Genomic DNA, 16,632 nt, shown 5'->3' on the forward strand with positions numbered 1-16,632 from the left:
CCGAAGCTATGTCGGTGGCAGAAGCTCTCCCCCCGACATAGCATTGTGCACGTGAGTGCTTATGTCTGTGTAACTTATGTCGCTCGGGGGCGGGGGGTGGATTCCACCACTCCCTCCCTCTCCCCCCCCCCCCAAGCAACATAAATTTTGCTGACTTAGGTTATAGTATAGACATTGCTTCTCTTAAAGTGAAGCAGTCTTTTGTTGGAGTCATTTCCGGCCTCCTATAATGTTCCTTTTCACCTCCAAGTGGTTCCAATAATTTGCAATTGTCTTCGATAGTTTTCTGTTGATTGTTCTGGGGTGTGGCAAGGGTAGACAATAGAACCTTGCATTACCTCGATGGCTGACTAAGGAGGGGTGACAGCTCCCTCTTGCTTGAATAGGTCATCATGGAGACACATTACCCCTGGTGACTAATTTTTACTCAAAGTCCATAAAGCCTATTTTCCATATAAATACATTATTCCATAAATATTACTTGTACATACATATTGCAATGAGATTATGACTCTTGACAAATTAGGAGCTTTCTCTAGATACCTTACATACTACTTTTTAATGAATAAGACATGTAAAAGACATCTTTGGTGTAGTGAGTTTGTCAGGTCTGAGATGAGAAAAAAGGGTCTCTGTGTCACATTCATCTATTTCTCTTTCTGTATTTTCCTGCTTCTTGTATGTTTGCACATAAGTAACTCATCAGTTTGGGATGAGGAGCTATTTGTGCACAGTGCAAGAAATAAAACAGTATCCTCTTGACTTTTTGTGTTTGTGTATGTTTAACAAAGATAGCAGCTCTGCTGTGCGCAAAACCTTTTATCTAGCCTCTACAGAAAGAAGCTAGTTATGATTCAGATGACAGGTCCATTAGCTATTAAAACATATAAATAATTGATAGAAACAACTCTAAGGGGTGTTGCTCTTTCTCCTTTTATTACAAGTTTTTAATGCTTTGTCACTTCCATAAGATGAGATGTACAGCTGCTAATCAGCTAAGGAGCACATATCATAACCAATATATCTTCAAATCATGAGGCCCCCAGGGCAGCCTCTGAATTTTCTTGGCAGCTACTTTTATTGATTGATTGATTTTTTTGCATTATCAGCACAACACCAAAATTAGTCTTTTCCAAGCTATTAACACAGAAGGCTAAGCATTAATGAAACATGTGGGTATGATGGTAATGCTGACTGAAGAATGGTCTGTCTTATTCAGTATCTCCAGGTTACTCCAGCATGTCTGAATCAGTGTGTGAAAGGTATAGTTTGTATACAGTAGAGTTTGTTTTTCACAGAGTAATGCCCGGATGCTAGCAGAGAGATGTTGAAGAAGAAGAAATGAGGAAAAATAACACTTTATCTTTGTTTTTCTCTAGGTCCTGAACAAGATACTATTTTTATTCTAGTTACTTCCTACCATGAAATTTCTAAAGCAAGAGGGCAAGTAAGACAAGCTGTTTTCCTCTCCTTCATGCCCTTTTTCTGTGTGAAGGCTCCCTCAGCCTGGTGATTACAAATAAAATCTTACTTTGGGCTATTGTCAGTTTTGGAGCCACTTTCAGCAAAAAAAGAACTTTCATATGAAAGGCAGCAGACTGTTGTGACCCTGCTAAATGACCGTATTCATCAGGGGGCAGAGACACTCTGGAAATTATGATTTGCATGGAGATGAACACTCTTTTTTCTTTTCTTCAAGAGTATGACACAGTAGAAATGTATCACCAATGAAATAAGAGCACAGGCACATAAAAGAACTCATAGATCTCCTGAGTGCCATATTATACTCCAGACAACAGTCATATCTGTCAGCTTGGATATAGTAGAACTGTGTAGTGCAGGAGTCTCTAAAGGAAGTGAAGTGTGGGGGAAAATGACCTGTGAACTGAATCTGAACTTCCTTAAGGAATTGGAACGAGAGACAGTTTTACAGGTCCTGTACCGTGACCAGATGGTGAGAAAAGTGGATGAGGAAAGGATAAGGTATTTTGCCTTTTTTGTACTATGCCACCATTTCTCTTTGCTTTCTTCTCTAATCTTATTTCATCCCCTGTCTGCTGTTAACTAGTATCTTTTTTCCAGTTGGGAAAACTAAGAGGTATCCAGTGTGTCATGGCTCACTATCCATTAGAGCTGAACAAATACTATGCATTGAATAAACTACTCAATGAATTTAGCCTCTAGCATTCCTAGAAAAAATCAGGCTACCACAAGGGTTACTCCCTCAGTGGAGAGTTTATAGTTAATTCTCTCTCATCACATTCACAGGTGTACGTGGATTGTCACAGTTACAAAGAATGAGATCAGGTCTTTGACTGATTTACGTCATTTCATCTGTTGCAGGATTCTCACAAGGGGTTTTGGGAACCTGTTCCCCATGCTGAGTGAAGCAGTGTCCCATCCCATATAAATTTTATGCCAAGTGCATTGCATGTACTAGTGTGCAATTTTCTGTCATTACCAGAGGGTTTTATTGGCTGAATGAAGAGTTTAAATTTAATTCTCTCTCAGTACCTTCACACGGATATTTGATTTGTAAAGGGTGAGGTTAAATCTTTGTCTAGCTTATTTTGTTTCCTGGGCTCTGACACTAGGGCTCTGACAAGGTGTTGTTGTTTTTTTGGAACCTTGCAACCTACTTTCTCAAGCAATAACCCACCCCATATAAACATACCATTTGGGTTGCTAATATTTACGCATGCAAGTTTAAAATTCTCTGTGTTTTCACATTTGAATGTAGGCCCTACAGTTTGCTTTCTGCAAGTATTTGTATGATTAAAACTTAAATGTCTGTGGAAAGCAAATGCTAATAGGTTGTAAGCAAAGCTGAAACAAATTCATTTTTAAATTTGAGCAAATACAGTAACTTCTTTGGTATTTACTCAGTTCAACTTTGTATAGTCAGAATATTCTCCTGCAGAAGGGTTATGATGTAACCAAATAGTGCAGGGAACAGGATTCTTAATGTTACTGATCCTTGTCAGAGAAACACTGAACTATGGTTATGTCAGGTAAGTAAAAGCAACAATTTTCAATTTTTTTGTTTTAAAATGGTTTTGTTTTTTGTTTTTGTAATTTTAAGTCTACACATAATTCAGTTAAATTCACCTTAGCTGATTCATGTATTTAATGAAGATGTTTTTGCAATTCTCATTCATGAGTCAAATTTGCAAAGGGAACCAAACCCCACTTCTTTTGCATGTGCACAGCTTTGAACACATGATCACTTGCATACATACTTTTTGGCTCCCGGTTACGTGTGCATAATTTGCATGTGCAGAGCACCATTTGTACTAGATTAGAACTCCGTTTATGTGCACAAGTGGGGTTTCATGTGCAACTGATAATGCAAAAAAATACTGTATGCAAGTGGTTTCAGGCAACGTAAAAATAGAGGCCACAATCTGAAGATTTGACCCATAATTATTATCACTATTGGACACAAACATTATCAGTTTGTGATTGTACATATTTTTATTTGCTTGGTGTGGACAGGAAATTGAAAATTCAGCTGCAGCAACTTCGTTGGAAGGGGGCAAAAAGTGTAAGCCATGAATACCAAGAAAGATCCTGCGCTCGCTGTCAGAAATCCTTGGGACTGGTGATGAATAGAGGTGCAGTGTGCAATGGATGCAGTCATCGAGTGTGCTCTGAGTGCCGTGTCTGCCTGAATCCCTATTTGTGGAAATGCACCATCTGTTATGCTCATGGGTAAGAAATTTGACTAGTTTTGCTGAGCCATCTCTGTTGTTTGTGGTGTTGTAATAGTTAGAGAAGCAAATAAAATGCCTAAATTGTTATAATTAAGGTAGCATTGACAAGAGTTGAAAGCCTGGGGTGAAAACCTCACCCCATTGAAGTCAGTGGGAATTTTGTCATTGACTTCAGTGGAGCCAGAATTTCACCCCTTGTGTTTAGCAAAATGGACAGGTCACAGAGACTCAAACATGCGTCAGTATTTCCTGGGGCTGTGATAGTGTTAGATCTCATAAGGTAGGGCAGGATTTGGTATAGTCAGTTCTTCCATAGAAATTATCTGAAGAAAACCCAGATAGCTGCAGTAACTGATACTGTGATTCCCACAGATGGCTATCTTCCCTATGAGTCAGTACTGAACCAGTGCATTCCTGCAGGGTGCTGGGGATCTTGTGCCACAGGAGGTGCTATCTTTTGGATGAGATGTTTGACTGAGTTCTTGACTACTTCCTTGTCATTATTTTTCCCAAGGCCCTTATCACAAGAGTAGAGGTATCCCCATTGTGTTTAATAATAATAATAACAACAATAATAATACTTAATAATTAATATAATAAATAATATGAAGCTATAGTACATGTAGGTTAAAAATGTATAACAAATATTAATAACATTCTGACGACAAGCACATATAGTCAGAGACAGCCCTATGCTTATCTAATTTAAATTTGTTACCTTTTAATTTCATTGCATATTGCTTTGTTCTTGTATTACCAGAAAGTGTAAACAAGAGTTTTTGATTTACCTTCTCTGTACTACTATATTAAATACCTCCACTGAATATACTCTTATTCAGAACATCCTGTCTAAGCTGAATAGTCCAAATCAGGGATATTCTGATACATTTCTGCCTTTGATGAGAAACATTGTGGTACTTTATAGGCAAAAACAGAGTTTTGAAATCAGACGAGCAGTTCTGAAGGTGAAATTCATCCCTGTGCATAGGGCAAGTATTTTAAATGAAATTCATCACTGTGAAGAAGGTCAGTATAAGGGTATGCACCACGTAAATCCCTCTTTACACCTCAAATTTAGGTTTAAATAAGAACTCAAGTGGTGCATAGGTCTTGTACTAGCTTTTTGAACAGGATTGACGATCTGTGAATGGTTGCCAGTTTAAAGTCAGTTTTCAGAGTAGCAGCCGTGTTAGTCTGTATCCGCAAAAAGAACAGGAGTACTTGTGGCACCTTAGAGACTAACAAATTTATTTGAGCATAAGCTTTCGTGGGCTACAGCCCACTTCATCGGATGCATAGAATGGAACATATAGTAAGAAGATATATATATATATATATATATATCTTCTGTATATATATATATACATAGAACATGAAAAGGTGGAGTAAGAGACTAATTAATTAAGATGAGCTATTAACCCAAGTTAATGGCATATTAATTAATATGCAAACTAGATACCATTAACTTGGGTTTGAATAGAGACTGGGAGTGGCTGGGTCATTACACATATTGAATCTATTTCCCCATGTTAAGTATCCTCACACCTTCTTGTCAACTGTCTAAATGGGCCATCTTGATTATCACTACAAAAGTTTTTTTTCTCCTGCTGATAATAGCTCATCATAATTAATTATATCTTCTTACTATATGTTCCATTCTATGCATCCGATGAAGTGGGCTGTAGTCCACGAAAACTTATGCTCTAATAAATTTGTTAGTCTCTAAGGTGCCACAAGTACTCCTGTTCTTTTTAAAGTCAGTTTGTGTATCTTGGGTGACAATGCAGACTTTAAGAATGCACAATGAATGTCTTTTCATGTAAATTGTGATTTTTAAACAATGTATTTGAAATGCATTTATCAAAAAACAGGCACAGTAGTTTGCTCGACATTTGGGGCTAAATAATTATGGGGTTGTTTTTTGGGGGGGGAAGGAGGGAAAAGCAGCTTTTGACTTATATGAGCTCCAGAACCATTATCTCCACCTCCAAAGTGCTTTTCTTTTTAGCGAAAAGGGGATGGATTCATAATTATTTTTGTGTGTAGGAAACCATAAGTTAAAGACAAATGGACCACATTTTTTCTCATTTGTTTTTTAAGACTATTGTTCAGAGGCTAAGTGTAACATGGAAAAACTCTTTTTATCCCAAAGCAACTAAAAATAGAGGTTTATAATAAAAGTGTAATTTCAGCCAATTAAGATCACATCATATCGTATCTCATATCATTACTTATCCTGATATTTAGTCATGCATGCAGCAAGACACACACACATAAACACGCCCAAGGAAATCTATTTTTCTGTCTATTGCAGACGTTGAAAAATTATGCATCCTCAGTGAGTGAAATTTACCTTTGAGGAGAAGGCCAGCACAAGGCCCTATCTGCACTTAAGCCTCATTTGAGCTTATCACTTAGGGCCTGATCCAAAGCCCATTGGAATCATTGGGAGTTTTTCCATTGACTTTAATGGGCTTTGGTTCAGGACTATAAAGCTTAAGAGATGGATAGGGCTATGTGTGGACTCTCTGTAATGGAGTAGTTCCACTCAGTGCCCTATATTTTATGGGAAGAGGAAAGATGTAGAAATTTAGAGTCTGATTTTCAGAGATACAGTACTGAGCACTCATACCTTCTGTTGAAGTCAAGAAAAGCACGTTGACTTCCGAAAATCAGCGTCTAAATGACTTCTTGCAGAATCTAGGCCAGCAGAGGCTCCGTGTGTCTTTGTGATGACAAGTAGAGTGACTGCTTATAAATGATCAATTACAAAACATACTGGTGTACATTTGATAGGCAGTATAACTTCATTATCTTCATCTTGATTTTTTTTAATCCTGTTACTATTATCTAGCTCTCAGTTGCTGTTAAAATGTTTTTTCCCCCACAAAACATTGGTATCAGCAACATCACTGACGTTCTTCCTCCCCTACCCTGCTCTTTAGATACTAGTTTTAGATATTAGATTATCTGTGGAGACAAACTTCATAGACCAAACTGAGCATAAGCAATGACAAAAAGGCTACCATAAAACACCGTTTTTGACATTTCAAAAACAAAATGGAAATGTATTTCCCGTGTGCTGTATCTAGATGATTGTAGGTATTACTATGAGTCACGCATAAGTGAACAGAAATCAGCCATCATCCTCTGTTCATGGTCTTGCTCTGATAAGTTTATAAATGTGAGTAGAAATATCTTTTAACTTCTCATATGCCCTTTCTCTGTGCATGGCTGAGGGCAAATATCTCTAAAGCAGTCCCATTATAGCCTTGGATATGATTTATCACAGGACTACATATATGTCCCCATTTACTAGATGAACACTGTCGGCCAAATTCAACTCTTAAGTGCTCACATCCCACCTGTCCAAAGAAAATAAATGTTTAACTGAGGTCGGCATTTGGTTTGCTATATCGTGAGTAGAAAGAAGGCCAAGCTGCAATGTTCCAATTGGCATCTTAACCTCAGAAAGTTTGGGGATGTTCAGATCAGGGATTTTGGGGCTGATCATATTGTTAGTCATGTAATGTATTCAAACTAAATAAATCTGGATTGAATGAATGCTAGATGTAAAGTAACATTTAAATATGTACATCCTGTGGTAAGATGGAAGCGGTGAACAAGGATAAAGTTATTTATAATATTGTTTGTCTTTCTAAATCAGTGGTCCCCAAACTTTTCAGGGTAGCATCCCCCTTACCCCTGTCCATTCCCCCCATAAAAGCATGATTTTATGGAAAATATATCTTGTTCAAGAAATTTGATATTTTTTTTTATTTTGATGAGATTACAGGTATGGATGATAAAGGTAACTGTATTGACATAGTATGGATTTAGACATCTGTCAGGTGTTTGATTTAGTTCCGCATAACATTCTGATTAAAAAATTAGCACTATACAAAATCAATATATCACATATTAAATGGATTAAAAACTGGCTAATTGATAAATTTCAAAAAATAATTGTAAATGGGGAATCATCATCCAAAGCAGGTGTTTCTAGTGGGCTCCCACGGAGATCTGTTCTTGGTGTAATGCTATTTTGTATGTTTATCAATGATCTAGGAGAAAATATTAAATTTTTGCTGGCAAAGTGTGCAGGTGACATGAAAATAAGTAAAATGCTAAATAATGATAAGGATAGGTCAATTATACAGAGCAGTCTAGATCACTTGGTGAGATGAGGTCATTTGAACAACAGACAACGTATATAGGTCAGTTGCAGGATCGGGGACTCTGTTTTGGAAGCAGTGACACTGAAAAGGACCTCAGGGGTCATGATGAATAACTAACTGAATATGAGCTCCCTGTGTGTTACTGTGGCTAAACTGGCTAATGCAATTCTTGGATGTATAAGCAGGGGAAAATCAAACAGGAAGTTGATGTAATTTATGTATACATACGTTTGGCAGAAACTGGGAGTGGGCGACAGGGAATGGATCACTTGATGATTACCTGTTGTGTTCATTCCCTCTGGAGCACCTGGCATTGGCCACTGTTGGATAATGGGCTAGTTGGACCTTTAGTCTGAACCAGTATGGCTGTTCTTATGTACAGCACTGGTGAGACTGCTACTAGAATAGTCTGTCCAGGTCTGGTCTCCACACTCCAAAAGGGTGTTGAACAATTGGAAAGAGTTCAGAAAAGAACTACAAGAATGATATGAGGTCTGGAAAACTTGCCTTACAGTGGAAGACTTAAGAAGTTAACTCTATTTACCTAATCCATGGTTTATGTATAGCCACATGGGGAGTAGTTCTGGTAGCATAGGGCTCTTAAATGTGACAAAGGCATAACAACGCCCAGTGGTTGGAAGCTGAAGCTAGATAAATATAAGCTAGAAATAAGGTGCACATTTAGAACAGTGAGTGTAATTAACCATTGGATCAAGTTACCTAGTGTTGTGATGGATTCACCATCACTTGAAATCTTTAAGTCAAGATTGGATGTCTTTCTAACAAATATGCTCCAGTCCAACCACATGATATAGGCTTGAGGCAGGAATTACTGGGTGAAGATCACTGGCCTGTGGTGTGTAGGTCAGACTAAATCAGGGGTGGGGAACCTGTGGCCAGATCCGGCCAGCTGCTTCATTTCATCTGGCCCACGGCAAGTCTCTGTGCTGCAGGCCGGAAGCCCCGAGCCTTGGTGCCCTCTCTTCCGCCCCCTCACGGGGCTTGAGCCGCAAGCACCGACTCGCCAGGTTGCCAGAAGTCTGGTTGGCTCTGTGCTGCTCCCAGCATGTCCCTGTGGCATCTAGGAGCAGGTGCGATCAGGGAAGCTCTACGTGTTGCCCCCATCCCCAGCGCCGGCTCCGCAGTTCCCATTGGCTTGGAATCGCGGCCAGTGGGAGCTGCGGGGGCAGCACTTGTGGGCCTGGGCAGCATGCACCATGCAGAGCCCCCTCACCCCTCTGCCTAGGGACTGGACATGGCGGCTGCTTCTGGGAGCAGCACGGAGCCCCAGCAGGCAGGGAGCCTGCCTTAGCCACGCTGTGCCACTGACCAGGAGCTGCCTGAGGTAAGTGTCGCCCGGCCGGAGCCTGCACCCTGAGTCCCCTGCCCCAAGTCGGAACCCCCTCCCGCACCCTAACTCCTTCCCAGACCCCGCACCTCATACTTCCTCCCTACCTCCTGCCCCAACCCTGAGCATGCTCCTGCACTCCAAACCCCTTGGCCCCAGCCTGGAGCCCCCTTCTGCACCCCAAACCCCTCATCCCCAGCCCCACACCAGAGCCCTCACTCCCTCCCACACCTCAGCCCCCTGCCCCAGCCCAGAGCCCCCTCCTGCACACTGAACCCCTCGTTTCTGTCCCTAGGCCCCGAACCCCCCCACCCCCACCCGCTGGGCTGTGTGTGGCCCATGACTGATTTTTTTCCATGGGTCAGTGGTCCCTGGTAAAAAAAAAAGGTTCCCCACCCGTGGACTAGATGATCATAAGGCCTTCTGGCCTTAAAATGTATGAATCTAAGAAAACTTAAAAATAATACTTCTGTCTGAATATTTTCACCTGCTAAAGTTACAAATAATAGAATGAGATTGGAGAAAATATATTTATTTTTGTCTGTTTTTCTTTGATTGCTTTATGCATTTGATGGCACTTTGTATCCGATCCACAGCATTTTTTTTATTTTATCTGATTAAATTTTCACAGTTGCACAAAATTATGGGTTTTAAGCATCTTTTTCTTCATTTATAGATTTACATTTTCACAGCTGTGGGAAATTATGGGGGGAATTCACACAAGGGGGTCAGACAATAATTATTTTATGATAATGGACGTTGAGATTCAAAAAATTGAAGCTTTATAACCATCAAAACACAAATTGTCTACATCACATGTCAAAATATACAAAGTAAATATCCTTAAGTCAAACTTTAATAAATTCTCAAGCAGTACTTTTCTTACTTTGTCTGTCTATACATTTTTATTATTATTGATGGAAATATTTCTTCTTCAGTTTGTGTGTGTATGGTGAAATAGATGTTTACCTGCATTTACCGATACAAATCTAATCCTTTCAAGCCTAATCATAGCACATTATATGGATTTAAAGCAGTGTCCAGAACAGTTATACCAGAACCTCTACTGCCAAATTTTCAGATTCCATTGTCTTAAATTAAGCACCATAATCTATGGTTAGACACCTAAATAAATGGCCTTAATTTAAGAGGAGCTGAACATACTCCATTTCCAATGGAGTAAGTTAAAGTTGCAGGTGTTCAGCTCCTCTGAATACAAAGACACTTATTTAGGTGCCTAAAAATGGAACCTAAAACCAAGCTGCAACAAAAGCACACAGCGTCCTAAACATTGTACCATATTTTAAAAGGGAATGAATTGAGAACCAGCATGGCAACTCAACCGCTGCATTTCCTGGCCTTTGTGAATTTCAGTCAGAATTATATATAGTTTTTTGGTTTTGTTTAGTTACAGGCTTTTGAATTTTTCTCAAGGATCTGTCCTTATGTGCATTTCATACTCATTAAATATCACCCATTTGATCTCATGATCCTGATGCATGCAAGTAATGTGCATGACAGTTGCTACCAGTGGCACTAGCTTCTTGAAAGAGGAGCAGGGTAAGGTTAGGGTTAGGCCATGGCACCACCACACTGTCCACATCAATGAGGAGGGAGTGTGTTGCACCTTCTAGGGTTATGGCACTGTGTGTGTGCTGCTCTTATATAGCCATTCTGTCTTACACCTAGGAGCGCACACTACAGTACCTTTACATTCCCTCAAGCTAGGCTATGGCAGTAAAAAGCAAGCTAGCCCTAAGGGCCTTATCTGAGGTCACAGAGCAAGTCAGGTGCAGAGCTAGGAATAGAATCAAGGACTCTTGACTTCCAATGTGTTACTCTAAACACTAGATAATATTTTTCAGGGCAGAAGAGTTCTTACAGGGAGCACAAAGCTAATCCTTTTCCCTCAAACTCAGGGTCAGATTGTAGTGATCTCCCATTAGTTATACTGTACAATTAAGAAGGATCACTTTGTAGTCTTTGACTGTTAATTAGATTTTTGTCTTAAGTGCACACGTATATGGTCCTGAAAATTCATCTTGGAAACTGTGAAAAAGGTTCAAATATCTGTTTGTTTGTTTTTCAGAGACATTAAAGTGAAGACTGGGGAATGGTTCTTTGAGGAACGTGCCAAGAAATTCCCAGCTGACGGTAACTACTGGAGCAGGCAACAAACTGCTTTGCGATGTATAGTCCTCATCTAACTAATATACAATACAAAATCTTAACACACTGCTTTGTTTCATTTTTAGCCCATTTAGTAGGAGATAGGTCTGAAATAAAGACTAGATCTTGTGGTATGTGTCTCTACAGTGGGTGTAAGACAGCAGAATGCCTGCCTGTTTGCCTCAAGCATAAACCAGAAGAAGGCCTTTAAAGGGCAAAGTACTTTGGCTGGGTAAAATGAAATATGATAACCATATCAATTTGAACAATGTGACTGAAATTGTGAGCACCAAATAAGTGTGCACCTTAAGACGAATAAGAAATACAATGGTCTGTGAAATAAATATAGATGCACTAGGGTATGTGGACTGCAAAGAGATGTCTTGCAGCCTTTTAAGTTAATGGCAAAGTTCCTATTGATTTCAGTGGTGTAGGTTCAAAGCTTACAAAGAGGACAGGATAGAATAGACAATAAAAAGGGGAAATTTACAAACCTACCATGAGACAGTGTTCAGCACATACTAATCTATGGGAACCTAAACCAAAACCCGTTTGGAGCCCAGTTATGCCATCCCCCTTGTGTAGGGCCCTCCTATGCCACTGGGGACACAAAGTAGCCAACGGGTGTGTGGTGGTGGCAGATCCATCCTCATCCACAGCACTGGAACCCAAAGCAGGTCAAGTGAATGAGGAACATGCTGCATCACCCCAAGGGCTGCTACAGTGTGCGCTCTACCCCTGCATTCTGGGGAAAGGATTGTGTTTTATGAGACATAGTCCCTTCTTGAGCTCCCCTGGGGGTGGTGTAGCTTCCCACTTTCCCTACCTGGGACCTGTGTCTAAATGACACAACCTGGACCAGAGTATCCCCATTTTATGACTTCAGATGTAAGAAGGGATAATACGCAGGTGAAGCCAATAGACACTGGTCCTTAAAATACCCCCTCAGGGATCTCTATTTATCTGTGGAAACATTAGCAATATAAGAGAAAAAGGATGTTATACATCAAGTAATCAAGCAGTCTTTGAAACAACAGGTATTCACTGAAAGCTGGCATCAAAACAAAGTGAGAAGATGAGTAATGATACACTTCCTTGCTAAAAATCAGGTAGCAGTTATTTATCAACTTCACTGAATCCCCTTCTAGATAGAACACATTTCCCAATTTAATAATGTTGGTTGATTCACCTTCTTGCGGTCAGTGGAGTTCCAAAAGTTGTTATATGAGCTCATTTCACTCTCTCCCCCCCCAGAGATGGTTGGTGAGAGTAGTAAAGATGTAAATCTAAACAATCTCTCACAAATACAGAAAAGTGATTTTCTGTTCTTCTTCTTCACGTGCTTGTTCATGTCCATTCCAATCAGGTGTGTGCACGCACACTTGCACATTGGCTTGAAGATTTTCCCCCTAGCAGCATCCATTGGGTCGTCCTGGGCGCCCCCTGGAGTCGCACCCTCGTGGTGCCTAATATATAGCCCTGCCGACCTGCCACCCCTTCAGTTCCTTCTTACCGCCAGTGACAGTGGCTGGAACTTCCCGTAGCTCTTGCTCAGCAAGTTCATTCTTTATCTGGTTGTATATAGTTAGTTCGTTAGTGTTATTAGTGTCTTAGTATAGAGTTTGTTGCCCACCCCCTTTTCCCCCACTCCGCTTCCTGGAGCTGTGGTATGCCACGTTCCCCAGGTTTCAAAAACTGTGTGGCCTGCACCAAGCGCATGCCAAAGGGTGACCCGCGCTTGTCGTGTCTACGGTGCCTGGTGGAGACCCATCAGAAAGATTGTTGTAAGATGTAGCGCAAGTTCCATCTGAGAACTCTTAAGGAAAGGGAACAGTGGCTCAAGGTGATCCTCATGGAGGCAGCTCTACGCCCCCACTCTGACCCAGGCTTGGGAGACCCGACCCCTACTGTGTCATCCTTGATGTGGAATTCCCTGGTGCCATCGGCGAGTTTGGCACCGAGAAAGGATTCTTCTTCTTCAAGTGATTGTTCACGTCCATTCCAATTAGGGGTGCGTGCGCCGCGTGCACGGACGTCGGAAACTTTTTCCCTTAGCAGTTCCTGTCAGGATGGCAGGGGAGCCCCTTAGAGTAGCGCCCTCATGGTGGTGTATATATTACCCTGCTGGCTCGACCTCCCTTCAGTTCCTTCTTACCGTCCGTGGTGGTGTTGGAATGTTCTCTCTCTCTCTCTCTCTCTCGCTTGTGAGTGATCCCTTAGCCTTTCATATGTAGTTATCAGTTAGTTATCAGTAGTTAGAAATCCATTGTCTCAGGTGTCTGGAAACTACTTCCAGCACCAGCCTTGGGCTGCAGTGAATGCGCAAGCCCAGGGTTTTAAAGCTTGCACCACGTGCTGCAAGTCTATGCCCAACAGTGACCCCCACAATTCCTGTCTCCGGTGTCTGGGAGAGGCAGAGAGGCAGAGCGCTGCAAGATCTGCAAGGCCTTTAAGCTGTGCACCAAGAAAGAAATGCTGGAAATGGCCCACCTTGATTATCACTACAAAAGGTTTTCTTCTCCCCCTCCTCCCCCCACTCTCCTGCTGGTATTAGCTCATCTTAAGTGATCACTCTCCTTACAGTGTGTATGATAACACCCGTTGTTTCATGTTCTCTGTGTATATAAATCTCCCCACTGTATTTTCCACTGAATGCATCCGATGAAGTGAGCTGTAGCTCACGAAAGCTTATGCTCAGATAAATTTGTTAGTCTCTAAGGTGCCACAAGTACTCCTTTTCTTTTTAAGAAAGAAAGAGACTTTCGCCTTAAGCAGTTGCTCATGGAGGCTGCGTTACAACCTCCAGCCTCCAACCGACCGGCACTGGCATCCTCGGTGCGAAGGGCCCCGGCATCCATGTGTGACCTGGCACCGCAAATCATCGGCACCGAGACGGGACAACAAACTTCGGCACCGGTTGACTTCTCCAGCACCGACTAAGCGGCACAAGCACGCAGAAAGAGGGCGCTCTCCCCAGAGAGCTACTAAGCCGCTCAGAGATGCTCCCGGCACGCAAAGACACATTGCAGGCCCAAGCCAAGAAGCTGCACCGTCGACTCTGGCGCCACAGGCCCCGTTGAGTCCGGTACCCAGCGAATTTAGTGCCGACAAAGGGTTGGAGGAGGTCCTTGAACATCCCTCCACACCCGACACTTTCAAGGCAGCAAAAGACCTCATTGAGTTGTCAGTGCCAAGCCCCCTCCGGCACCACCTAGAAGGGCGCTATCCAGAGGGAAGCCAGCAATGGTGCGCCGCTCAGGTCACCATCTCGGCACCGCTCCTGGTCGAGTTCGGCATCCCATTATTCCCCAGCGCCCACAACCCAGCGTGAGGTTACAGCACTGGAGGCAAACCAGCCAGTGCCACCCGCGGCGACTGCACACCAGTCCCCGACACCGGTCCCAGGACACCCGGTATCGTTCGTTGTCCTGGTCAGCCAGGCACCACTCCCTGGCACCCTGCGACCACTCAATGTTCGGCACTGCTGTGGTCCGCTCAGTCAGCATCCTCGGGATCCGAGGCCGACTCTGGTCGCTCTAGCTATAGTAGCCATTCCAAGTCGCCACACAGGCACCCATCAAGGACAAGGGAGGCCACTCTCTCCAGGCCACCCCCAGACTCACAAGAGCAACCGGCGCCCCCAGACCCAATATCCAAGATGGCACCAAGCTCTGCGACACCTCAAGAGGTGCCAGCCCCGCAGGGCCCTGAAGTGACCCAGGTCTATGGGGACACACAGGAGGGTCTAGATGAGGACAACCTCTTCCCCAGACGAGGTGGTGGGTATGTCAGTGTCAGGACCGCCACCAATAGACCACAGGGCTCACCAGGAGCTGCTCCGCAGAATTGCCCTCAATATGGGCCTTCAGGTGGAAGAAACGGTCGAGCACGAGGATCCTATGGTGGACATTCTGGCCCCCAAGGGTCCCTCCAGAATCGCTCTCCCTTTTATAAAGACCATACAGTCCAACTACAACACTATTTGGCAGACCCCAACCTCCATCATGCTGACGGCTAAGGAGGTAGAAAGGAAATACTTGGCCCCTTCCAAGGGCTATGAGTTCCTGTTCTGGCATCCGACTCCTTGTTCCCTAGTCATCTCAGCAGTCAACGAAAGGGAACGACACGGCCAACAAGCCTCAGCCCCCAAGGCCAAGGAAGCTAAGCGTTTGGACCTCTTCGGTAGAAAGGTCTACTCCTCTGGGGGCCTCCAGCTATGCATAGCCAACCAACGGGTGATCCTCAATAGACACAACTTCAACTCTTGGATGGCAGTGTCCAAGTTTAAGGATCGCCTGCCCCAGGATGCACACCCTGAGTTTGCGGCTTTAATCGAGGAAGGGAAAGCGGTGGCTAAGACTTCCTTGCAAGCCTCCCTCGATTCGTGCGGCCAGAACCATTGCCTCTGGGGTAGTCATGCGACGCTCAGCGTGGCTCCAGGCATCAGGCCTCCCTCCAGAGGTCCAGAATACCCTCCAGGACCTTCCTTTTGAGGGTTCAGGCCTTTTCTCGGAGCAAACGGACTCCAGGCTGCATGGCCTCAAGGTTTCTAGAGCCACGCTGAAGTTGCTACGCTGAAGTTGCATACTCCGGCAAGCCTCAGCCTCCACAGCAGAGGCAGTATCAACCCTGACCCAGGCAGGAGCCGTATCGCAGGCGGGGCAGAAATAACAGGCGCAGACAGAACAGCGCACCTAACCAGGGCCAGAATAAGCCCCAACCTGGAAACAAGCAAGGGTTTTGAGGGCGTGCCTGAGGACAGTGTACCAACCCAGTTCCCGGATCCAGCCCCATGATTTTTAAACTGATTAACCCACTTCTACCATGCGTGGTCCCATATAACATCGGACCGATGGGTCCTACGCACAGTACAGGTGGGATACACTCTCCAGTTTTCCTCCTCCTCTCCTTCCCACCCACCTTCCCCGTCCCTCTTCAGGGACCCCTCTCACGAGCAACTCCTTATGCAGGAGGTTCGTTCGCTCCTCGAGATAGGTGCGGTGGAGGAGATTCCGCAGGAGCTAAGGGGAAAGGGATTTTACTCCTGTTACTTTCTAATCCCCAAGGCAAAGGGGGGTCTTTGACCCATTTTAGACCTTCGCAGACTCAACAAATTTTTGGTCAAGCTCCAGTTCCGCATGGTCTACCTGAGCACTGTTATTCCATGTTTGGATCTGGGGGATTGGTACGCTGCTCTCGACATGAAGGACGCATATTTTCATAT

General features: G+C 43.3%; 1 protein-coding gene across 1 annotated transcript in view; it reads left to right on the top strand.

Moving 5' to 3' along the window:
- Positions 1-16,632, top strand: part of SYTL3 (synaptotagmin like 3) — a 59,165-nt gene that overhangs the window by 3,443 nt on the left and 39,090 nt on the right. The window contains exons 2-4 of the mRNA XM_074946998.1: positions 1,380-1,983; positions 3,496-3,711; positions 11,329-11,393. Of these exons, the coding sequence (XP_074803099.1) occupies positions 1,874-1,983; positions 3,496-3,711; positions 11,329-11,393 (391 nt within the window). The 5' untranslated portion in view covers positions 1,380-1,873. The remainder of the gene's footprint in view (positions 1-1,379; positions 1,984-3,495; positions 3,712-11,328; positions 11,394-16,632) is intronic.

Source organism: Natator depressus, chromosome 3 (assembly GCF_965152275.1).
Source record: "Natator depressus isolate rNatDep1 chromosome 3, rNatDep2.hap1, whole genome shotgun sequence".
Lineage (NCBI taxonomy): Eukaryota > Metazoa > Chordata > Testudines > Cheloniidae > Natator > Natator depressus.